Raw genomic sequence first — 25,655 nt, 5'->3', positions numbered from 1 at the left:
TAAACCTGTGTCCTCTTGTGGCAACCATTTCAGCCCTGGGAAAAAGCCTCTGACTATCCACACAATCAATGCCTCTTATCATCTTATACACCTCTATCAGGTCACCTCTCATCCTCTGTCACTCCAAGGAGAAAAGGACAAGTTCACTCAACCTGTTTTCATAAGGCATGCTCCCCAATTCAGGCAGCATCCTTGTAAATCTCTTCTGCACCCTTTCTATGGCTTCCACATCCTTCCTGTAGTGAGGTGACCAGAACTGAGCACAGTGCTCTAAGTGGGGTCTGACCAGGGTCCTGTACAGCTGCAACATTACCTCTCGGCTCCTAAATTCAATTGACATGATTGATGAAGGACAATACACCATGTGCCTTCTTAACCACAGAGTCAACTTGTGCAGCTGCTTTGGACTCGGACCCCAAGATCCCTCTTGATCCTCCACACTGCCAAGAGTCTTACCAATAATACTATATTCTGCCATCATATTTGAGCTACCAGAATTAACCACCTCACACTTATCTGGGTTGAACTCCATCTGCCACTTCTCAGCTCAGTTTTGCATCCTATTTATGTCCTGATGTAACCTCTGACTGCCCTCCACACTACCCACAACACCTCCAACCTTTGTGTCATCAGCAAACTTACTAACCCATCCCTCCACTTCCTCATCCAGGTCATTTATAAAAATCACAAAGAGTATGGGTCCCAGAACAGATCCCTGAGGCACCCCACTGGTCACCAACCTCCATGCAGAATATGAGCCGTCAACAACCACTCTTTGCCTTCTGTGGGCAAGCCAGTTCTGGATCCACAAAGCAATGTCCTCTTGGATCCCATGCTTCCTTAATTTCTCAATAAGCCTTGCATAGGTTACCTTATGAAATGCCTTGCTAAAATCCATATACACTACATCTACTGCTCCTCCTTTGTGGATGTTGTGGATAGTGTAGATTGCTGTAGATTATAACAGGATATTGATAGAATGCAGACCTGGACTGAGAAGTTGCAGGTGGAGTTCAACCCGGAAAAGTGTGAAGTGATACACTTTGGGAGATCGAATTTGAAGGCAGAATACAAGGTTAATGGCAGGACTCTTAGCAGTTTGGAGGAACAGAGGGATCTTGGGGTCCACGTCCATCGATCCCTCAAGGTTGCCATGCAAGTTGATAGGGTTGTTAAGAAGGCGTATGGTGTGTTGGCCTTTATTAGTCAGGATATTGAGTTCAAGAGCTGCAAGGTGGAGAGAAGGAGGATGAGGGGTGATTTGATAGAGGTGTGCAAGATGATAAGAGGCATAGATCAAGTGGACAGTCAGAGACTTTTTCCCAGGGCGACAATGGCTAACACAAGGAGACGTAATTTTAAGGTGATTGGAAGAAGATATAGTGGGGATGTCAGGGGTAAGTTTTTTACACAGAGAGTGGTGGGTGCATGGAACACACTGCTGGCAGAAGTTGTGGGGGGCAGATACATCAGAGACATTTAATAGACTCTTAGATAGACACATGAATGATAGAGAAATGGGGGGCTGTGTGGGAGGGAAGGGTTAGATAGATCTTAGAGCAGGATAAAATATCAACACAACATTATGGGCTGAAGGGCCTGTATTGTGTTGTAATGTTCTATGTTCTGTGTAACAGGGTAGAGTCAGGCTATGAAGAGATAAGCTCTATGTGTCCAGACGCAGGGTCTTGACCCAAAACGTCGACCATCCCTTTGCCTCCACAGATGCTGCTTGACCTGATGAATTCCTCCAGCAGTTTGTTTTTTTTACTCCAGATTTCAGCACCCGCAGTCTTTTGTGTCTCCTCTACTTCAAAGTTTTGTCTCTTAGCCAATTTGAAATTTTGTCTTGACCTGCATTTCCCTTAAGGGGATTAAGTAATCAGCATGAGTTCATGACAGGGCTGACAATGAAAATTGAAGTCAGAAGAGTTACTTGTTCTGCAGCAATGGTTTTATGCTCAATCAGCAATTGAAAATCTAGTTCTAATGCAGAACTTTTCTCTAACTGACGCCAATCTGGCTACAATGGCTTTATTGAAATGAATTAGTGACACAGCAGTTTGTGCTGCTGCCACACAACTCGAGTGTTTGATCCTGAAACACCGTCTATGTGGAGCTTTCATGTTCTCCCTGCGATTGCGTGTTTCCTCTGGATGTTCCAATGTCCTTCCAAATGCCAAAGACGTGCTGGTAGGTTAATTAGCTACTGTAAATTACCCCTAGGGTAGGTGGGTGGCAGGAGAATTATGGAGGAGTATGTGAGAGAGAATAGGCTACAAGGAAAATAAATGGCAAAATTGGATGTATGGGAATCCTCTGAGAGGCAGCATCGGCCAAGTGACTTCCCACATCATAAAGAAAAATATGAAAATAAGGTATAAAGTATAAAGCTCTGTCCACAATATGTATATGTCTCAATGCTGGCCAGCAAGTTTGGACACTGCCCCTATTTATAGAAAAACATAAATGGAGAAATCAACCTCTTGCTGCAGACAAGTCTCCCTTGTATTTTATACTTCAGAGGCTGGTGAACTCTCCCATCAGTCATTAAATTAATTACATTTTCCCTGTCCATTGTCTGATGATAGGTCTCCTTTCCATTATGTCATTTGTTTTCCTCAACCTTTGGAATGTAATTGGACTCAGGTGCTACCATATATAGAGCTATCTCTCTGTGCTAAAAACAGAAAGTGCTGGAAACACTCATCAGGTCATGCATCTGTAGAAAAAGAAACAGGTCAAAGACCCTTCATCTATGTTGAAGAGATATGGAATTCCTGGTATTTAATAGGATGTGTGGGAAGGTCTTATTTGGCTTATAAATCCTTGGTTTCTCCTTTCCTGTTTGTATATTCCATGGAATTAGGCTGAAACTGACTCCCAAACACAGTTTATCCCCTTTAATCCAGCTAAATGTTCACTTTTACTTAATTTCGTTTTTCCTTCTCCCATCCTCTTGTTTATCTGATTTTACTAAACCTAACAAGCTGGTCTCTGGTGAAGTCCTGTTTACTGAACATCAGCGCAGCCATGTTCAACAATGTGGCCGGTGGTAGTTTTCTCTAATTTTGGCTGAAGCACACTGAGGTGTCCTTTGTTATTTTCGCCTTTTACTTTGGCTAATTCCTTACCCTCTGTACTGCCTACATAACAGTTGCCAACAAAGGCCTTTCTGTGATTGGTCCATGCAAGTACTAAATGAAACAATCCAACTGTGGCAGTGAACGTGATATTAAACTGTTTACTTGTTGAGATGGAGATAAAAGATCTCATGCCACTATTTTTAAGAAGCCCAGGACAGTAACTATTCATGTCCGGACCATTATTTATCCCCCAATCAACATTTCTAAAAACAGATTATCTGATCATTATCACATTGTTCCTTGTGGGAGTTTGCTCAAATTGGCTTCTGCATTTCCTGCACTGTGACTACACTTCAGGGGTACTTCAGTATCTGTAAAGTGCTTTGGGATATTATAAAAATGATGTGAAAGACAATATAGGTGAAAGTCTTTCTTTTTAACAGAAAGAATATATGTGTACATATGAAAATTTTTTTAAAAACTGCAGATGCTAGAAATCTGAGACAAAACATAAGATGCTGGAAATATCAAGTCAGGCAGCAATTATGGAAAGAGAAACAGAACCAGTGATTCAGGGTGAAGACCCATCAATACTTGGTGTAATTTTCCATCCCACTCTCCCTCTGACCTCTCCTTGCCCTCTTGCACTGTTATAATGAACACCTTATCTTCCACCTAGGCATGGATCTGGACTCAATATCAAATTCAACAAATTCAGGTAACTTGCTTTTTCTGTTTGTGTTAGAACTGCCAGTTCTGCTGTAGGCCACTCTCCTGTAATATTAACTCAGTTTTTATCTCTCTGCTAAATTGGCCTAATCTGCTGGGAATTTCCTATAACTCAGCATTTTACAACTTTTATTTGTCCCTTTGTTTGTTCTCTCTCTCTCTCTCTCTCACAATCTCTCTCTCTCTCTCTCTCTCTCTCTCTCTAACTATCCTCAATGGTTTATCAACCAGATGACTTCATCCACAAGTTATCCCCATGGCAACCTTGGTCTCATCTTATGAGAGGTATTCCCTTTGTTCTATCCATCCCTCCCCATCCTCTCTGCAACTTAAAACTAAGTTGTTTTCTCTCTTCCTGTTTTGACAAAGTGTCTTCAGCTTGAAATGTTATCTCAGATGCTGGCTGACCTGAGTGTTTCCTATATATATGTATGTTTTGATTATTCCAATTGAAATGGACATAGCTTGGGTCAAATTGTAACCAGCTTTAACCTACTCCTTACAATACATTCAAAAAAGTCAATCTGGTAGCACATATTTTGCATGCGGCACAGAAAGGAACTGTAGAATAAAACCAAAGACAGAACATTATTGCAAGTAATGAGGAAAGCTAACAGGATGTTACTGTTTATCTCTGAGGGAAATTGACTACAAAATAAAGGTTGTTTTGCTTCGGTTACAGAGCATTGGTGACACTACACCTGTAGTCCTGTGTACTGCATTGACCTGCTCATTTAAGGAAACTTCAGACCTCTATACTTGCTGTTCCTATCAATCTGCCCATTACCCAATCTAAATTTGTCCACTTTGAAGTCTTTCATCAGCCTTCTTGCTATTTCTAGAACTACTTTGATTTGCTCCAAATGGTACTATCTAAATCCAAGTCCAAGCCACAGATTTAAATGTTTTTCTTACATGTATCTTTCTCCTAGGCTGTGAGATAGGTCAAAATGACAGTGACTGGGATTCAGGGATTTCGCTACAGGAGTCTGATCGCGGAATGAGGTGAGACGTGCTGCTTTTGACCTGTCCTTGAATTTTACAGTAATTCATGGCTGAGGCACTCTCTGCTCTGCCAAATGGCAAATTCTTTGGATTGGAGTTATATATAGAGCCAGAAGAGTGTTATTCTCTGTGAGCCTGCTGTTATCGACATTTACCCACTTTTACACCATAATTCTTGACATCCTTACCCCAAAAAAATCTAATAATTGATCCCATGAGCATACACTGTCAATTGCAAGAGTGTGTTCCAGAATTCCACCACCCCTTGAGACTATAATACTTCAACTGTCTTGAGGCATTATAGCCCAGCACTCAATGCTCACAGGCTTGCAGAGGTGACTGTTTAAGTGGAAACTTGGCCTATTAAATAGGGAAGTAAATTTGCCATCGCTTAAGTCAAAACTTGCTTTTCTCATTTCTCGAGCAACACACAAAAAGCTGGAGGAACTCAACAGGCCCAGTCCAGTTGAAGGGTCTCAACCTGAAATGGCAACTGTCCATTTCCCTCCATAGGTGCTGCCTGATCTTCTGAGTTCCTCCAGCCTTTTGTGTGTTACTCCAGATTTCCAGCATCTGCAGTCTCTTATGTCTCCATTTTTCTCATTTCTCTTTTCTTTTTCAATTCTCCTCAGTATATTTAGTTTGGATCTAAATTGTATCATGAGTATAATTTTTCTCGTTACGGGCTCATTTTTCAATTTCATTTTGCCGCAGATATTTTTACATATCTAGGCAGCTCTGGGTTTGGATACCAAACTTTAGCCCATTTGTGGGAATTAATTCTAACCATCTAAATTCAACCATCTTCTCCTTGAAGTTCTGTCATTTCTTATTAGTTGTTTTATTAGCCAAAGGTTGATTCCAATTCACCTGTGTTAGATCCCTTTTCACTCACTGAAATTTACCCTCCCCAAGAAAACTTTTACACTTGATTCACAAGCACAGAATGTTTGCAGTATGCCCCTATTTATCCTGAATTTTTACTTTATCCTAAACGTAGCATGTTTTAGAGCACCTATAAACGATGCCTAACAGTTCTCATCCTATTTCTTAACTCCACCCAAACTAATTCTACATCTTGATCTTCTGAGCCAAGATAATTTTTCGCTACTGTGTTGGTTAACAGAAACATCCAACCTTCTTTTCCTTTCTAACTATCCTTCTGAAATGTCAAATACCCTGCAAAATTTAGTTCCTGACTGTGTTCACCTAGTATCTATTTCGATAATGTTTATCATACCAATTTATTTCTAATCATACCACCAATTTATCTATCTTGCTGTGAATGCTGCAGGCATTCAGATAAAGATCCTTTCATCTGGTAATTTTACATCTTTTTACTCTATTTGCAGGTGCACTCTTATATTTGTATAGTCTGTCCTTTCCTGTCAAACCCATATTGCTTTCCTGCACTTCCATCCTTTATCTTTCTAAATTTCTCTTCATCAGAACCTGAAACCTTCCCGCTAACTCCAAACTATTTTGTTTAAAATGTATTTAACTTTCCATCCTCCAGTCCCGAACAATTTAGCTTAAAACCCTATCAAACTCCTCAACAACCCACAACCCTAAACTATTTAAAGGTTGAACTCTCTCTGCAGCCCAGTTCACATGAAGCCTTTTCTATCAGTGCAACTCCCTCTTTCCCCAGTACTGGTAACAGTGGCCCATGCACTGGAACCTATTTCTCCAACTTCAATCCTTAAGCCACATATTCAGATTCTGATTTTTTTTGACCCTATACCAATTTGTCATGACTCAGTAAAGCAGAGATTCCTATCTTTCTGGTGCTGCTTTTTAATTTAGACCCTGGTTGCTCATTCCTTCAGTGGAAACTATTTCTTAATCCTGCCTGTGTCTTTGGTTCCTACATGGACCATAATAACTTGATGTTTCCCCTCCCACTCCAAGTTCCTCTTCAACCCTGAGGAGATGTCCTTAACCCTGATAATGGCTCAGCAACTCAGCTTGGAGAATTATTCTCACATCACGGGGAACATTATTTACCTTCCGAGCACACTGTTGCCTAGTAGTGCTGCATTCCTTTACATTCCTCAATCTGAATGCCCCTGTACCATGGTGTTGTGGTCAGATTGCTCATCATCCTTGCCATCTCTGTTCTCAATCACAAAGGCTGCAAGAATTGCATGCCTTTTGGACAAGTGCAGGGGCTGAAGCTCCCCATATCTTCTGAATCCCTATTCCTGCCTTACTCATAGTCTCAGCTGTCTGTCTGTATCCACAGATCATATCTATAGTACTTAAGCTAAGGGATATGTCTGCCTTCTGAAACAGAGTGTTTAGGTAACATTTCCTGCTGCATTACAGTGTATGAAGCTCTGACTCATTAAATCTGAGCCAAAGTACTTTGTGCTGCAAACAGTTAATGCTGATGTGCAACTGTGGATCACAATGGTCTCTACCAGCTCCCATATGCTACAGCCACAACTCATCAACTGCCCTGCCATGTCTGTTAGAATTTAATTTATTTATTAGTAATAATTTTTTTCTAACTGGCTCTTTATAACTTTTAATTATAATTCAGCCTAGTTTTACTATAGCAATTTAATCACTGGATTCTAATTTTGAGTAAACACCTTTGAGATAGAGAAAAATTGGAGCCAATTAATTTCTTGCCTCCTGTTATATTACAGTTTGATTCTATTTCTCTGTTTCCCAAGCTCTTGATTTGGGTTTGTGCTGGTGGCTTGTATTAATTTAACTCGGATATGCTTCTTTATCTTAGAAGTGTAGCAATTTTTTCCCTACTTCACCAAATTCTCCCACACCAAAATCTTGACTCTCATACTCTGTACATGCAGAATTCTGTGGGGTAGCTGGTCAAAAGCTAGATTCATAAGGCACTTTCTAAGAAACATCTTAAAAAGTAAAAGCAAAGGAGGCAGTGAGATGTAGTGAGGACATTCCAGAACGTTGATAATAGTGAAGTGATTAAAATTAGGGTTGAGGAGAAAACCAGAAATGGAGGAAGAAAAATGTTTCAAACTTTGCAGGACTGGATGAGATTACAAACATTATGGATAGCAAAGACAAAGGAGGCATTTGAAAATTCAGATGAGAATTTTAAAATTGAGTTATTGTTTAACCAGGAGTCAGATAGCACAGGTGTGAATTAGATGCAAAAGTCAAAAGTCGAGTTTATTATCATCTGCACAAGTATGTGTATGCACAAGTGCAATGAAAAACTCACCTACAGCAATTTCACAGGCACATAGCATCAGATAAGCAGCATTCACAAGAAAAAACATAAATTAAACATGATTTTTACAAGAAAGAACACAATTAGAACAACAAAAAAGTCTATTTTAATGCAAAGTGATCAAAGTGGTCATAGTGTTGCTAAACTCTGGTGATTCGGGTTGTGCCAGCTGGTTCAAGAACCAAGTGGTTGAAGGGAAGTAGCTTGAAACTGGTGTGTGGGACCATTGGCATCCGTGAGAAGATTGGCATGGCCCGGATGGTGGGGATCTTTGGTGATGGATATTGCCTTTTTGAGGCAGCACCTCCTGTAGATACTACCGATGGTGGGGAGGGATGTGCCCATGATGTATCAGGCAGAAGCCACTATTCTGCAGCCTCCTACGTTCCTGCGCATTCGAATTGCTGTACCAGACCATGATGCAACCAGTCAGGATACTTCAACTGTACATCTGTAGAAGTTTGTTGGAGTGTTTGGTGACAAGCCAAACCTCCTTAACCTCCTAAGAAAGTAAAGGTGCTGGTATGCCGATCTTGTGATTGCATCTATGTGCTGGGCCCAGGACAGGCCATCCAATATGTTAACGCCCAGGAATTTAAAGCTGCTGACTCTCTCCGCCGCCAATATAGACTGGCACACGTTCGACCTCCTTCCCCTTCCCGAAGTCAACAATCAGCTCTTTAGATTTATTGATGTTGAGTGAGAGGTTGTTTTTGTGGCACCATTGAACCAGATGTCCTATTTCACTCCGGTAAACTGAACTCATCACCACCTGTGATTTGTCCTACAACAGTGGTGTAATTGGCGAATGTGTATATGGCGTTGGAGCTGTGCTTAGCCACACAGTCATGTGTGTATAGAGAGTAGAGCAGGAGGCTAAGTATGCAGCCTTGAGGTGCACCTGTGTTGATGGTCTGTGAGGAGGAGATGTTGTTACCAATCCTCACTGATTGAGGTCTGCCGATGAGGAAGTCATGTATCCAGTTGCAAAGGGACATACAGAGGCAAAGCATCTAGTGACAGGATTACAGAGAGTAGACAGACTGTCAGAAATGTGTTGGAATAGTTAAATCTAGGGTTTACATAGGTATGGACGATTGTTTCAGCAGCAATTGAGTTGGTGTTGGCATAGATATGAGATTTGAAACTCTGGAGTTAAATATGACACTAAGGTTATGAATGATCCGTTTCAGTTTCAGACCATTGCCAGAGGGAGAGAATAGAGTTTAAAGCAGGGACCAAATAGCATGTTATTAGTTAAAATATAGAAATCAATGATGCGTTTGTGGACAATGTTGCTGAGAATATGTGACTTACAGAATAGTGGAAGGGATATGGGGAGATTTGCTTGGTTGCTTTTCTTTTATGTATTTTTGTATTTTCTAGTTGCATCACAAGTGTATAGAAATACAGTGGGCCACGGGGTCCTTTTCAGTATGTCTCTGTTAGTGCCAGTGGATCAAATCTTTGCCAGGACCTGGTTGTTTTTGGCTAAGTCCTAGCCAGACACTGAGCTGAGCAGCAGCAGGTTGAGTCTTAGTCTGGACTCAACATCATACTGGGTTGTGTGCGTAAACTAAATCTTGATAACAATTAAACATCAGTGTTATCCAGGACTGAGTGTCAGCAGACCCAGAAATATTCACTTCAACTATGCACTAATATTAGCCAGTTATCCACTCCATTGGAATCAGTGAGATATAGGAGGTAAATTAGATTTGATCTGATCATGCAAGCTCATCCTACAGCAATGAAATAAGGTTAAAAAAATTCCTTTGGTTGTCTCCACTCAAAAATTCTGTTTTACAAAGCAATCAGCAAAGGGCTGATGGAGACTGAAATAATGAGTGCCAGTAAAGTTAAAGGGCTGACCAATAGAATGCAGCCAGTGTGATGAACACTTCCTGCAGTTTGTGGCCTGGAGCAGTGAAGTGTTCTTTATTTGAATAAATAACCCTTATTCCTAACTAAACCATTCTTCATTTTCTCCAGTAGGCCTACCCTATTGTTTCATTGGCTGTCATGTGCCACAACACAAAGATTTGTGAGAGTGTGTGTGTGTGTGTGTGTGTGTGTGTTGCATTGTAGCTTCATTTAGTCCACTAATCTCTGTTTGCTCCTAATCTACCCGACAGAGCCTTTGTGTCCTCCAATCAGCTGCCACTGAGTCCCAGGCATGAGTTGGCGAAACAGCTGCTGGAGAGAGCTCGGATGAAGGCCCGAGCTAGTCCACTCAAGGCTGACCACAGCATTTTGCCTGTAGTGAAGAGTTCTGTGTAAGTGCTGCTCATAACTTTCCTCAGTGACCATTAATAAAACAAATCCTGCCACAGATGAATGGCCTGAAGTTTCACAATATCCCCATAGGGTTGGTACGTACATGAAGTTAGCTGCATGCCAACTGTGAACAATCTCTTATATTTCACAGTTCAGGAGTTAACAATTCAGTATGCACAGGTGCAATGAAAAACTTACTTGCAGCAGCATCACAGGCACACAGCATCATTTAAGCAATGTTCACAAGAAAAACATAAATTATACACAATTAGAACAAAAAAAATGAGGTCCATTTTAGTGCAAAGTGATCAAAGTGGTCAGAGTGTTGCTAAAGTAGTGATTAGGGTGTGCTGGTTGTTCTGTTAACCCGATTTTGAAGTCCCACTTCCGTCTGCTGTAAATCACACAGTGCAACAGGTTAATTCAAAGGCGTTTATTTAGCAATATATCGCTAGGGAGAAACCTTACTCTCAGACAGAGTCTGCGGCGGAGTCCTCTGAGGTACAGAGGGGGCAGACAGTAATTTATACAAACATTGTCACACACACTTTAATGAGTCAGGCGCCGGAGTTCTTGGTTGAGCAGGAAACGGACAAAGGGCTACTGCAGATGGACAAAGAGCAGCCTCACACCCCAGGTTCAGCTAATCGTTTTGCAATCGGGTGAGACAAAGGCAGGTATCACCTTCATTGTTTGAGACAGCCTTCCCATTTTCCATTAAGATTGACCATCATCTCCATAGTGGGAACATAATGGGAATCCAATTAAGTTCCAGGCACAGCAATTACCACACAGCACGCAGCCCAGGAAAGCAGTGGTGTGTTCCGGCCTGGAGGACACTTTTTAAGTCAGTATTTCGAGCAGCCATAATTCTCATCCGTCTTAAGATATGAATACAGATATAGTTTATTAATCCTACACCTCCTCAGTTCAAGAACTGAATGTTTGAATGGAAGTAACTGGGAAGAGGGTGACTGCTCCTTAGCAAATTGCACAAGTAAGATAAGATCTTTATTAGTCACATGTACATCGAAACACACAGTGAAATACATCTTTTGCGCAGTGATTTTGGGGGGCAGCCCGCAAGTGTCGCCACGCTTCCGGCGCCAACATAGCATGCCCATAACTTCCTAACCTGTACGTCTTTGGAATGTGGGAGGAAACCGGAGCACCCGGAGGAAACCCACACAGACACGGGGAGAACGTACAAACTCCTTACAGACAGTGGCCGGATTTGAACCCGGGTCTCTGGCACTGTAAAGCATTATGCTAACCACTATGCTACCGTGCCTGTGTCTAGTTGGTAAGTGCCTAGTGGGTAAGTAATCATTTCAGCAGTGTAACTGTAGTGAACAAATTTCCCTCTGAGTGGCCAATTCTTTTTTTTCGAAAATGTGGCCCAATTTCAGCTGGCAGCATCAAAGCATGTTTTGACTCCATGCATGTCAATGCTGCAAATCTCTGTTCTGTGCCAACATGTTCCATGACCAGAAACGCCAAGCCAAACTTCATGAACTATGCAATTAATGCATACTTAATATGAGCCAGTTGAAAGTATAATTGATATAGGCTTATTGGTTAAGAACTGTCAGAGTGGAAAGTTGGAGGTTAGGAACAAGAGTACCCAATTTATTTTCTGAAAATTATTCTACCACTCGGGGAGATTGTAATTAATCTGTGACCTAATTTGTTATACCCAACTTTTCTCTAGATCATTAATACTTTGATAATATAAAAGTATCAATCACATATTCAAGATTTATAATTGATGCTGCATCAAGTGCTATTGTTCCAAATGTCCATAACCTTGTATCTGTGGAGGTGTTAAGTCTCTTCACTCTTGGTTCTAATTTGTAGATCATGCCCCAGTTCTGACTCCTCAGCCAAGAATATAATTTATCACTATTTTATTCAGGTTCTCCTTAATATGTGGAAAACTTTGATTAAAGCACATGTGAAACTTATGAATTCCACCAAATACAGTATAGCACTAGTTTTCTGTAAGCGCTCCTTATAATGTACCATGGGGTTAGGTATAATGCTAATAAATCCATATTGCATTTCCCCAAACCCACTCTACCCTTTCCAAGATTGTGATGCCCAAAATCCAATGTTCCAGGTGTGGTCTTGGTGGATTTTGGTCATGTTTTGAAGTGCAAGATTAGTCCAAATGCTAACAGTAATTTTCACACCTACATCTCTCCATTATCAGTATTGTGATCTCAAGAAACACCTTCTCAAAATGTTACCATTGACGGAGAATGGAATCTGCTTTGAAAATAGCTCATCTTTCAATAAGGAAGGAAGTACTTTAATGTTTCAAAAGATATTTAGATTAATGCAGCAGATTCAGCATTCAGTCCTTTCTTCACCCCATCTCAGTTTATTCTGTCATTCGAGCGCTTAAGAATAAATAATGCAGACAGTGAATGGATCAATCTGTGGCAACCATCAATGCCTTTTGAATCACTGAATGATTGAACTTGTTTTATTCATATAATTTATATGTAAATATCTTCCACTCACTGTATTTTATACAAAAATTATTTTTTTTTAATCAGGAGAAGTTGATGTAGTTTTTGTTTCTCCTGCTCTTTAAACATGCTACACCTGGGAAGGACTTATAGAATCATACAACACAGAAAGAGGCCCTTCAGCCCACCATGTTAGTGCTGACCATCAAGCACTTATCTTTACTAATCCCAGCAGTTGGTCCTCAGATGTGCTCGTCATCTACTCACCTTACAATCAAATCCCCTATCACTATAGCTTCCATCCCCCATGGTTCACCCTGCGCAGCAAAGCTAGCCGTGGTTCCATGAACATGGCTGTTGCTGCTTTTCCCTGGAAGGCCATTTCCTCCCAACAGTCTCTGATGAGGTATATCTGTATGAGAGGGGAATAGCCGCAGAGGACTCCTGCACTACCTGTCTGAGCCTACTGCTCCATCTGCTGGTCACCCATTGCTTTTCTGCCTGTGCAGCCAATAACTGCGGGGTGACCAGCTCACTTGATGTGCTCTCCATGATGCTGTATGCATCACTGATACTTTACAGTGAGTCTATCTACAATGCCGTCTGTGCCTTGTGATCAGTCAGGAGCTGCAACTAGACACACTTCCCACATTGAAAGTGTCCCTGATTACCCACATAGCCCAGGTGGAGCATACCATGGGCTGAGTTCTGCCATGAATTTTAGGTGGTTCTGCTATAACACAATAGTTACGTTCCTAAGAAACATTGTGTTATAACAGAACAAGCTGTAATTGCCTTCAAAGCACAGATTTCAACAGGTTTACCTGATTGTGATCATGCTATATCCAATGTGGCCTGCATAATCCAAATAGTGTTCCCTAATCTATCAACCATGTTATGGAAACACATGTTATAGCAGAATGTACTCTTGAATTCTTGAATTGTTGTAGCACTCTAAATTAAAGGGAGTAACTCATTATTCCATTCTAAGTATTACCTACTGCAACATGAAGTCTCTACCTTTACTTTTACTTAGAGAATTAAAGGAATAAAGAAAGGTGGATATATTCACCTGTTGCTACTCACCAAATATTCTCCTCTCTGAAACCCCTCACTCACTAAAGCCTGAACTCTAAGATTGCTGCACTCTAAGGTCCAATGTGCAAACCCACAGCAGGGGGAGTTGCAGAATTCTACATGGAGTCCAAAGATAGATCCCTCGTGTGGAATTTCCCAGCTTTATATTGGAGAATAGGCTTCTGCAGCCTGGGTCAGGTTGTAATCCTCATTCATTTGAAAGGGGTTCATAATTTGGACATTAGTTGGGAAAAAGTAAATTAGGCTTATCTTTAACAATCTGCTGGAAGAACGCAGCGGGTCGAGCAGCATCTGTGGGGGGAAAGGAATTGTCACTGTTTTGAATCAAAACACTGCATCAGGACTGGGAGTGGAGAAGGGAGATGGCCAGTATAAAGAGGGGAGGGGGAGTGGTGTGACAGGAGCCCAAGGCAATTGGTGGACTGAGGAGGGGTGAAGGATGATGGGCAGGTTGAGCCAGGTAGGGGAGGGGAGGTGTGGATTTGGGAGACAGAGGCAGGTGAATGATAGATGAAGGCAGACAAAAAAAAATAGAAGAGGAAGTTGGATTGAGGTGGGGGCGGGTCGATTAAGGTGGAGGCTGTTGCTGGAGGGTGATAAACAGGAACATAGACTACCAGTGCTGAAATCACTTCCCTTACTTACCAGATTTCTTAAAATTCATATTCACCACTTAAAGTAATGTTGTTTTAAAATGTCTGGATATCTTAGAGAAATCTAGAAACTATGAAAATATCTACTGGCTTTTACAGGAGGTGAAAGTCCTCTTCAATACTGTCAAGTGTATTGCACAGGAAACAAAGCCAATTTTGCAGGAGAACTGGAAACTACAACTTCTCCCAATAAAATGAAAGTGTTCTTTCTATAAAAATACAGTGAGTAGAGAATGGTTACAAACGTTATGTGCATAAGACATTTTGTGAGCAGTGCAATAGCGAAGAGAGAGAAGATTTTGGTTGAGGATAAATATCGATCAAGACAAATTGGATAGAAGTATCTTGCTGTTCTCTGAAATAGTGAGAATAGCAAGATACTTCTATGCAACATCTTGGGAGAATACTACCATTGAGCCATGGCTAATATAGATAGTAACATCCAGGCTATGTTTTATCATTATGGAAACCTGAGTTTCAGATGATCTGTGACTGTCCAAGGAAGAGTGAGGAACTCGTCAGGTTGTAAACATGACAAATAATTTATTGTCGCTTCCTGGTATAACCTTTGATCTGCAGTTGCTTTGGAAGATTGGATTTCTGATTTTGTAGCAGTGCAGGTTATGAAATAACTACCCATTTCTCCATTTTCTGTAGGGAAATTGGCACTAAAGGTACCCCTTCACCAAAGAAGGGCCCTTTCTCCCGAGAAGAATGTTCATCAAGCACCCAAAACAGCTGCAACCTCAGTGACTCCTCCAGTGGTGAGTCGCGATGCGGACTACGCAAGAAGCGAAGCCAGTCTCCAAGCCACGTAAGGTTTGAGGATGAGTCCACCCAAGAGGCTGAAGTGCGCTACCAATTACGCAGGAAATGTGGCCTTGAGTCTTCAGTTCGGCAAATCCCAAGGGGATTGACACAAGAGCATGGGCTTCCATCCTATGGGACTCCAGAGAAGGAGTATGTGTTGAGAGCTGAGTCAAGGAATTATGGCAAACCTTTCCATAAGAACACTGGAGTTATTGGGAGCTGGAGTTGGAAAAGTGGACCAAATCCGGTTGCCACCGGAGAGACTGGAGAAAATCCACTTGGCAAGGCTAGCAGCCCTCATTTCAACACAGCAATCTGCATTGATGGGAAGTGTAGCTGTTGTGGCTCTTACATCATTTCAAGTACCAAAGCAATTTGCCTTGACCCTCCTTCTTATGAATTTCCAGATGCTAGTGTACTTCACCAAGGCAGGGAACCTCAAAGACCCAGTCATCATGAGCTCCCCATGTCTATTGCAAAGGAGGTCCAAAATAACTTTGGTGTGGAGGCTCCAGATGTTGGAGTATTGCCTCCCAGAATTGTACCTTGCTGGGTTCTCCCTTCACAGCACCGAATCAGAATTGAACCTATAAAGGAAACATATATAGGGGAGATTACTTCCATTGATGATGTATCAGTAACTGATGGTAATACTACTAACACTGCTTTCGAAGAGATGAAAGATTGCAGAGAGCCTAAGATCCCAATGCACAGCTCTGCCACAATGCCAGGGAGCAATGAAGACTCTACAAACTGTATTGAACTGAATGCCAAAGGCACAGGTATGTCAACTAAATGCATTGGGGAGAACAGTTTTGAAAAGGAACCAGTAAGCATTGTGAGAGGTGGAAAATCAAAGTCTAGAAGAAAACCCATTGAGAAGCAACAAGATGGTCACCAACATGTTCAATGCCAAATAAGTAGCATTCAAGAGTCAAGAGACTCTGCTGATTCTGAACCAGTGGCCGGTGTTTCGATGTCAAAGCACAGTCACATACCAAGGCTACCCACAGAACAAGTTGTGGAAGTTTCCCCCTTTTCAGCGCAGTTACCTGCTTCATTGTGTCCAGTCGTGAAGCCAGTTCAAAGTTCTAAGCAGAATAGAGAGAACTCCACCTTATACTGCTCATCACTTCCCCGACAAAAGGGCACAAGCTCTCTCGGAAATGGTCAAGTCAAGGAGATTCCTTCTTCTTCCCATTCCCAGAGGAGATCCAGGATGTCCAATTCTCGCTCAATGAATACATCATTTCCCACAAAGTTCGAAGAAAACACTTCTGATCAAGATCCTCTTCCCAAGAGACCAGTGATCAACAAAGCCAACTTGACAATCCTGTCCAACTCCCAACAAAACAAACTGCCACTAACGCAGAAGAATAATCCTTTAACAAACCTGGATACCTGTCCTTCTCCTCAGTACAGGCTCATTCATTTAAATCCAGAGGAGAATGATGGAAGACCATCTAATTCTCAGACTTTTCCAGATATGTCTTTGCTTCAATCTCAACAGAGTCCCAGTGGTCCTAATCAACAGTTGCCAAATGGCCACACCATTGGCATATCAGTCCCTTTAGCTAACCGCCCTTTGAGTTCTGCTATTCAGTTGGTAAGGAATAACAATGGTGATGATCAAAGTTCAGAGGGCTACAGATCAGAAGTTGGAAAAAACTCAGAAATGTCCAAACAGATAACAAATATAAGTGATGGGCTATTGTCTTCTGAGCATAAGACATCCATCAAACTCACCGAAAACCAGAATTGTCTTATTGATCCAACTCATGCAACAGTCTCCTCATCCAAGCAAAGTACTGAAAAACGGAAGGACAGAACAGGTAAATGGGTCATTGATATCAACTTCCAAAAGCTTTGTCTTCTAACTGCTTGAAGCTAATCATTTACAAACTCAACTAAGCACCACCAGTGTTTTTTTTCAGTGCCAGGCAGTCTCCTGTACCTCCAATATGGTGGGCTGTGAGAACACACACATATAGGCCGGAAATGTGTCACCTATCTTATTAGTTTAGACAGAACATCAGGGATCCAAGGCCAGTATCTTATGTAAACATTATCTCCACTCCAAATGCAAATAAAAGGCTTATTACATGTTTGAAACCTTTGATATAGAGTCATAGAGTTATACAACACAGAAACAAGCCCCTCGGCCCAACTCATCCACGTCGACCAAGTTGCCTTCCCGAGCTAGTCCCATTTGCCTGCATTTGGCCTATATCCCACTAAACCTTTCCTATCCATGAACCTAACCAGATGTCTTTTAAACATTGTAGTTGTACCTGCCTCTACCACTTCCTCTAGCAGCTCGTTTGCTCCTGTGAACAGGAAAAATCGCGTGTTCTTTTTCATTCTCTTCTGGGTTATAGAGCCAAATGGCAAGGCCAGAGTTTATTGCCCATCCCTAATTACCCCTGAGAGGTTGAAGATGAGGCACATTCTAGAATTGCTATAGTCTGTTGAAAGTACTTCTACAGTCTTGTTGGGTAAAATGTTCCAATACTTGTTGATGAAGGATATGTAATATGTAACCATCGGGATGATGTGTAACTTGAAAAGGAACTTGCCAGCTTGGTGGTGGAGCTAAGTACCTGCTACATTTTTCCTTCTAGATGGTAGAAATTGTGGATTTGTTGGATACTTTCAAAGAAGCCTTGTTAAATTGCTGCAGTGCATTTCCTAGATAGTAAATGCACAGCACACTTATGGTAGAGGGAGTGAATTATTAGGGTAATTGGTTGGTCAAGATAGCTGCTTTATCCTTGATGGTGCTCAGAATAATGTTGAAGCAAGTGGAAAATAGACTCATGCCTTGTCAATGATTCAAAAGTTCAAGCAGTCAGGTCACGGGCATTGAATATATCTGACCTGCTGTTATAACCATAGTATTAATGTGGCTGGTCCAGTTATGTTTCTGATCATTAGTGACCCTCTGTGAAATTTAGTGTGGGTCATGGCAATAGTATTGAATGGCAGTGCTTTAGTTTGCATGAAGGAAAGGATACCTTTGAAATATAAATAAACAATCACCAAGCTCACCTGTATCCTGTGGGGACCTCAGCATCAAACACAATGAAGAGAGCATGACTGTCATGACAGAGATAACCTTTAACAGTTTGTCTGAGGGAGAATGACTAATGTTCCTCTATACAACAAATTATGTTGCAATTAGTACTGATGTAGTGAGAACACAGGTAACTGGCAAGAATCATGAGTTTGTTAATAAGCTACAGATCTATGTGACAAGTCATTTGGAGAAACTTCAGCCCATGTTTAACCAGAGTAAATGTTTCCAGTAATTCTGCTTGAAAAGTGAGAAAGACCTGGCCAATCACTCATTACTCACCATCCCCCCCCCCCCCCCTTAAATCTGTCTTTCCATGAGATATCAATCACTTTGTTGCTGGTTGTCTCCTGGTACATAACCTTGTTGTACTGTTTAAAAAGAATCCTTGTGTGACCAGAAATCCAGTAGTTTAAATATCTGTTGGTGGTAAGAGTAGCCATCTTCCAGAATTGGCCTCAAACTAAAATATGTAGAGACTAACCACCTGGATACTGCAGTGAACAAAAAATACAAAAGAAATATTAATAGAGGCTTTAATTAAAAAATTGTGTGGTTTTGTACTTATATTTAATAGTTATCAAAACTGTTAGCGATATAGGAAGTGTGGTTGTTTGATTGACAGTAAAAAAAAAGACATTCTATTGGTTAATGAAGCATTTACCACTTTACAATTAGTGCAAGAAAATGGGACTATGCAATGAAAATGGATATGATGGGTAGCTAATAGCTGAAATGTGAGGGTGTGGCAACTGTATGATATGGAATTATAAAATCTTGTACCACATGGGAGGTTTTTGGCCTTAAGAACCATAGAACCATAGAACAATACAGCACTATACAGGCCCTTCGGCCCACAATGTTGTGCCAACCTTCAAACCATGCCTAAGAATATCTAACCCCTTCCTCAGTGTCAGTGCCAGCTCTTTGGTGGAGCTATCTGATTAATCAGAACCCCACTGTAATATTATGTTCAAGTGAAGTATCAGTAAGGTTTATTTTGAGAATTGGGTGTTATTCAAGCATAGTTTAAAATATGTTCTTTTGTAGCGCGTCAGCTACCGCGATGCGAAAATAAAACACTAGTCGATGAGCTGCAGAACAAAACTGATTTATCTTCCCGCCTTGCACGGGCTTTTTAAGAGGAACGGTTCCCGCCCACCGAAAATGGAAATGACGTATGCGCTACGTCATAAAACTTTTCCCACGTGCGGGTTCTCCCCGTCGCTCGGGGGAGACGAAGGCCCAACTCCATCTTGGGCCTCACCGCTCCGACGACGCACGACCCGACCGTCGAGCCGGTTCACTTGCTCGGACGGTGAGTCGCTACACTTTGTTATTTACTCACATTGTAGTTTAAAACCGGTGTATAGAAATTTCTTCTCAGAGAGGAGAGTGAATCTCTGGAATTCTCTTTCCCAGAGAGTTGTTGAGGCTAGATCATTAGAAGTATTTAAAGTGGAGATAAATAAATATTTGAAAGATCGGGTGATTGAGGGCTGTGGGGAACTGGCACAGAAGACCGGGGGAAGTTCAGACATGATCATATTGAATGTCAGGGCAGGTGTGACAGGCTGAGTGGCTTACTCTTGTTCCTATTTTCTTGGGCTCTTTGTTCCATTCTGTATGAATTAACGCCATGGGACTCTGGGTACATGTGGTCACATTCTCTCCTTTTTAACAGAAAGTCAGTCTGCAACAGTGAAGACACAGCCCCAAGACATCACTTCCAGTGGGGAGCCAGTGACACCTGTCCCGACCTTGGTCCAGGAAGAACACAACAGTTTGCCCAAACCTCCTCCACCAGCAGCCAGGGATGGTGAACCACTGTTGCCTGGGATTGGGGCAGTGCAATGCGGAGACAAGCCCATTCACAATCCAGCCAGCAAGTCTTCAGATGACAATCAGCTGCCATTGTGAGTTAAAGCTCCCATTACATTTGGAAGACTCCCTGACTAAATTTGTGTACCAGGGTAGATGCATTGTTAATCAGCAAAGAAAAGCCTGGGACTGGAGGGTTAGTAGGAAGGAAGCGATGAACCAAATAGACATGTCGGCTGAGGTCCATGATTAATATCCAGAGTCCCTACCTAAAAAGTTGTCTAGACTCATCTGGGATGCTCCTACATAGTCACATACAGTCAGGGTCTAGGAAGATAAGTGAAGGGGAGGCAATGGATGGTATCTGTTGTAGGACATCAGGTGTCATTTTGGTTGATAGCACTGTTACCAATTACTTTTGTGTTAAAAGGTTGTGGGTTCCACTCCAAAGTCCAAGGAACTAGCTGTGCAAGTGCAATGCAGAAACTTGCACACATAATCCAGACTCATGCTGAGGAAATATTTCACTGCCATCTTTCACATGAACTGCTATATGAAAATGATGTTTATCCCACAACCAACATAAAGGTAATCACATTGTTTGTGTGATTTTAGTATGTTCATTTTGGCTTCTCTATTTCCTCACAGTTGTATTGAGACCACATATTGAAAGTATTTAATTTCAGATGATCCCACAGCCTATCTGATTGGATGTGGGACCAGCAGAAATTATGAAATAATGCTGCACAGAAAACGTCTTTTTTTCAAAAGAAGGAAAAAAAAAGTTTGTTGTGAAGTAGACTAATTACATGAAGACACTAAGGAAAGCTAGGATTATTGATTTTAGAGCAGAAAGTGGATACTTAATAGAGATATTCAAAATTATAAGAGGTTTTGATAAGGTTGCATCCTGGGAAATTGTGTCCATTAGCAGGAGAGTCAGGAGATTGTTTAACATAACAAGTTATTATGATGCAGAAAGCATTATCTGAAAGGCAAGTTTAATGATAACTTTTAAAAAGAAAGTTGATATATTTTGGTGAAGGGAAGTATCAGCTGAGTTATATGAAAAGAGCAGTGGAGTTGAATTAGTTGAAAAAAATTCAGGAAGTCTGACACAAGAGACTGTAGATTCTGGAATCTGGAGCAAACAACAAACTGCTGGAGGGACTCAGCAGGTCAGGCAGAGTCTGTGGAGGCAAAGGGATAATCAACGTTTCAGGTCAGGACCCTCAGAAAGACTGGATGTGCTGAATAGTCTCCTTCCGAGCTTCAGGAGCCATATGGCCTATTTCTTCTGAGGGGAGCACATTATTTTAGTGCTGGACAAGACCAAGTCCAGGTCTCAATTAGAATATTACATCCAGTTTTATTCTCCTCATATGATGGATGAAACTGAAGCTTTGGAAAAGTGCAAAGGAGAGAGCCACCAGAATAATTGTCTTTATCAAGGCAGGCTAAAAGTCCATACTTTTGAGAATAATTTGATTGAGATTTATAAGATCATGATAGAAATAGATTATGTGTTAATAAATGGTTTGTTTTAATTAAATGGGATAAGGGGTACCAAGGGCCACAGTTTTAAGCTATTTAAGGTTACCTTTATACAAAAAAAACAGAAAATTCCGGAAGTACTCAGCAGGTCAGACAGCATCCATGGAAAGAGAAACAGAGTTAATATTTCAGGTTAAAGACCCTTTGTCAGAACTGGGAAAGAAAGAAAACAATTTGATTTTCAATTAAAGAGAGAAATGGATTGAACAAAGGGCATTACTTGGATAAGGTGAGGTCAGGGTTCCATGGAGTTAAGCTGTAAACGAGGTAACCCAGTTAATGGGCTCATGGGGGCAGAGGGAGAGAATCTGAACAAAGGAACATAAAAGTTGCAAAATACAGTGCTGTAGGACATATCCAGCAGGTCAGACTAATGAGGGGGCTTCGAGCTGAAATGTTAACTCTGTTTCTGTCTTCACAGATGCTGTCTGACTTGCTGAGTATTTCCAGCATTTTCTGTTTTTATTTCAGATTTCCAGCATCTGCCATTTCTTGATTTTCATATATTATACTATTCTCTGAGAAAAGAACCATCAGCTATCAGATGGGCAGCAGCAGGTCAGAGAATTCATTCAGGTGAGAGCTGGATAAGGTTCTGACTGGAGCACCTACCTCTTCTTGGCAACTGAACCAGGCTGTCTGCACACTTAATAATATGATAATATTTGGGCCACCTATCTGTGCCATCACTTAGACTGCCTAATTCCACCTCTTTGATATTGCCTGACTCCATCCTTGTAATAGATTATCTACTGCTATACAACCCCCATCATTCTTGTTACCTCTAAACATGTTAAATCTGAAGCACTCATGGCCATTTTCCCTTGTTTTACCTTCTGTAAATTTGAGGTATCCAAGGTTCTATTGTACTCCACGTTCTAACTCCAGTTTGCCTGTTTTAGGCAGTCCCTCAGGATCTAGGATGACTTGCTTCCAAACTGGTTCTGTGATTCTGAGGTTAATGATGAGGCTAATGTGAGATCTGCAGACTCTGATACAGGTGGCTGATGGAAAAGGAGGGTGGTTAGTTTGTTCATTATTTCTGGTCCTCTGTGCAATGATGTCTTTTGTGGATGAGGCTCATTTAATCAGACCTTAATTGGAAGGTGGAGGCCTGTCTCAGCACAATTTTAAGGGTCCAATATTATCTGGGCTGCAGCCAGAGAGTTTGAGGTGTCCACCTCCATATAGGTAAGTTCTTTGTTCTTTGTGGTGATTGGTCCCGTGAATGCCTAGCCCTAATCTGTTGCCTGCTACCAATATTATTGGAGTTCCCCCTCCACCCCCCCCCCCAATAATCTTTACCACTGACTACCATCCAGTCCTCTCCCAACCAACTCAGACCCCGGATTACCTCTCCAATCAACAGACTCCATGGTATTACCACTTTCCAAGTGAATCTTCTCTGGCCAGTTCCCTCCCTATCCAAGACCCAGATTGTTTAAATGAGCTTTGATTCATCAGGTAAGTGAGGCCATTAAGCGATAAGCCAGAAGGAGTTTCATTCTCATATTTGACCTGATGTTCCAAGCTACTTAACATCCATTTAGTTACTCCGGAAGTGCAGTCAAAATTATAAGATAGGAATATACTGAAGGCAGTTTTTGCGCAGCAGAATTGCAAAATTGGACTTAAGATAATAGCCAGAAAATCTAATTTAGCGATATGGTTGAAGGATAAACAAACTACCCACTTTCAAAGTAGTGCTGGGGGATCTGTTGTATCCATCTGTGAGGGCAGAAAAGGCCTTAATTTAATTTTTAATCTAAAAGAGGGCATTTTCAAAATTGCAGCCATCTCTCACTGGGATTGTCTGCTTGGATTATACCAATGACCTGACTCAGTTGCAAAATCATGTAAACATACTGTTGATGTAAGCTCTTCATATTGGGAAGTCATGGGTTCCTGTGAAGTTCAGCCCAAAAGTAATATATGAATCTGGCAGCATTCTGATGTGATTATCCACTGATTAGGCAAGGGTATGATCATCCAATTATAAAATCATCATATTTGTTAAAGGAAGTAAATGAAAATTTAAATTATGAAACACTCTTAACTTTGAGACTATCTGTACCATACTTCTACAGTCTGTATCCCATCCTCAACACACATCTGACGTGAACGCTCAACATGCACACGTTATTGTTCAGCACTGTTTATTTCAGGACAACATAAATGAAAATGGAGCTAGATGCAATAATGAGGTTTTCAAGGTTGTTTCATGTCATTCCAGAAATTCAGCTGACCTTTTCTGTTGAAAATCTTACTTGTCTGGTTAACATCTAACAATGTCTATCCTTATGAAATGCCCCTTGTAGGCATTTTATGATTAAGTTGGGCCACAAGGCTCTGAACTGCTTCAGTCTTTCGTCACCCATTACACAACCATGTTTTATTGCAAGACTTGGCCATAACTTGAAGGGGGCATTCTCACTGTTAGTTCCAACTTCCGCGCTCTACTGCAAAACACCCTGGAGATTGCTTACTTAATTTGAAAACTGGTCCTATTGAACACAGAGACCATTACTGAGCTACACTGGCATTTCAACATTTGAAATATCTTTGCTATGGGAACCAGCCCTACTGCTCCCATTGGTTCTGTTGGATGACCAAACTGTTGTGCAGGTTTCAGAGGGACTGCGAGCAAGGTTGAGACCTGAGAGAGGGAGCATTGAAGTGCTTATATTTACTGAATAGGAGCATGGATTTTCTAGTATTACAGGCTTCCTAAAATTAATACGATGATAAAATGAACTCAAATAATGCTTTGAGTTTGCCTTCAGATCTCAAATCTCTTCATAAACCACTTGACTCGTTGACTCCCTCAATGTTCAATTTGTCATTAGCTATGAGAGAAGCTTTCCTATGCTCAATGCCAGGTCTCTGAGGAGCTTACTTAACTCCTGCATTCTTAGGCACTCCACCTTCTCTACACTGTTAGGGAATGATGTTGCTATTGCCTAATGGAGAAGTGTTGAAAAATAAGGGCTCTCTCCTTTTTTGAATTCTGTCTGTGCTCCAGCTTCTTGTTCTGAATGCTGATACAATACAACGCCACTTAGTTGAAATTGCCATTGGCTTTCTTGTGATGAGATTCCACTGTCTGCACCAATCAGGGTGCCTGCTGCAGTACTTACCAAAGGGAAGGAGAGGATGAGCAGGAGGAAATGAAGGAAGAGCTGTGGAAACAGCAATGACAGGTGCTACAGGAAGACAATGATGCCAGGGGTCATGAAGGGACATGCTGGTCTGGGTGTCCTGTAAGGGAAGATCTGGTAAGTCACAGATTCTAATGTAGGCAATATATATGCCACACGTATGCACCTGGGAACAGTGCTCACACCCAGACATTTTCAATACCAGAAGTGTCCTTGGCAAGGGACCAACGAAATATAGTTTCTTTTCCTTCAAATCCATTTTGTTTCATAAGCCATAGCTACTGAAACAATTAGTGGCTCTCAGAGTAGCAAGCAAGGAGGAACTCGACTGGTGTTCAGCTTCTGCTAATCAAGTCACGTCGAGTTTATTGTCATGTGCACAAGTATTGTGAGGTACAGATGCAACAAAAAAACTTGCTTGCAGCAGCATCACAGGCACATAGGTACATAAAACACAGAATATAAATTGTACATAAATTATACATAAGAAAGTGAAGAGGGAAAAAAGTGTGCAAAAACAAGACATTAGTGCAAAAAAAAGACAAAAACAAGACAGTACTCAAATACTGTTCCACCTATGCAAGGATGGTCCACAAAAGTATCAGTGGAGTACCAACATCACAATGGAGAAGCAATGGTTCAAGGGGCCAGTCCTCCAAGGAATGGAGTCCATGGCAAGGTCCATTTGAGATACTCC

The 25,655-nt window shown here is 41.4% G+C and overlaps 1 protein-coding gene across 1 annotated transcript in view; it reads left to right on the top strand.

The window, feature by feature from the left end:
- The window catches only part of LOC127567959 (uncharacterized), a 45,352-nt gene that overhangs the window by 1,598 nt on the left and 18,099 nt on the right, over nt 1–25,655 (top strand). The window contains exons 2-6 of the mRNA XM_052011202.1: nt 4,748–4,820; nt 10,176–10,316; nt 15,200–16,181; nt 16,560–17,184; nt 20,110–20,341. Of these exons, the coding sequence (XP_051867162.1) occupies nt 4,748–4,820; nt 10,176–10,316; nt 15,200–16,181; nt 16,560–17,184; nt 20,110–20,341 (2,053 nt within the window). The remainder of the gene's footprint in view (nt 1–4,747; nt 4,821–10,175; nt 10,317–15,199; nt 16,182–16,559; nt 17,185–20,109; nt 20,342–25,655) is intronic.

Source organism: Pristis pectinata, chromosome 3 (genome assembly GCF_009764475.1).
Source record: "Pristis pectinata isolate sPriPec2 chromosome 3, sPriPec2.1.pri, whole genome shotgun sequence".
Taxonomy (NCBI): Eukaryota; Metazoa; Chordata; class Chondrichthyes; order Rhinopristiformes; family Pristidae; genus Pristis; species Pristis pectinata.
The sequence above is the reverse complement of the archived record's forward strand: the minus strand, read 5'-3'. Positions and strand labels throughout refer to the sequence as shown.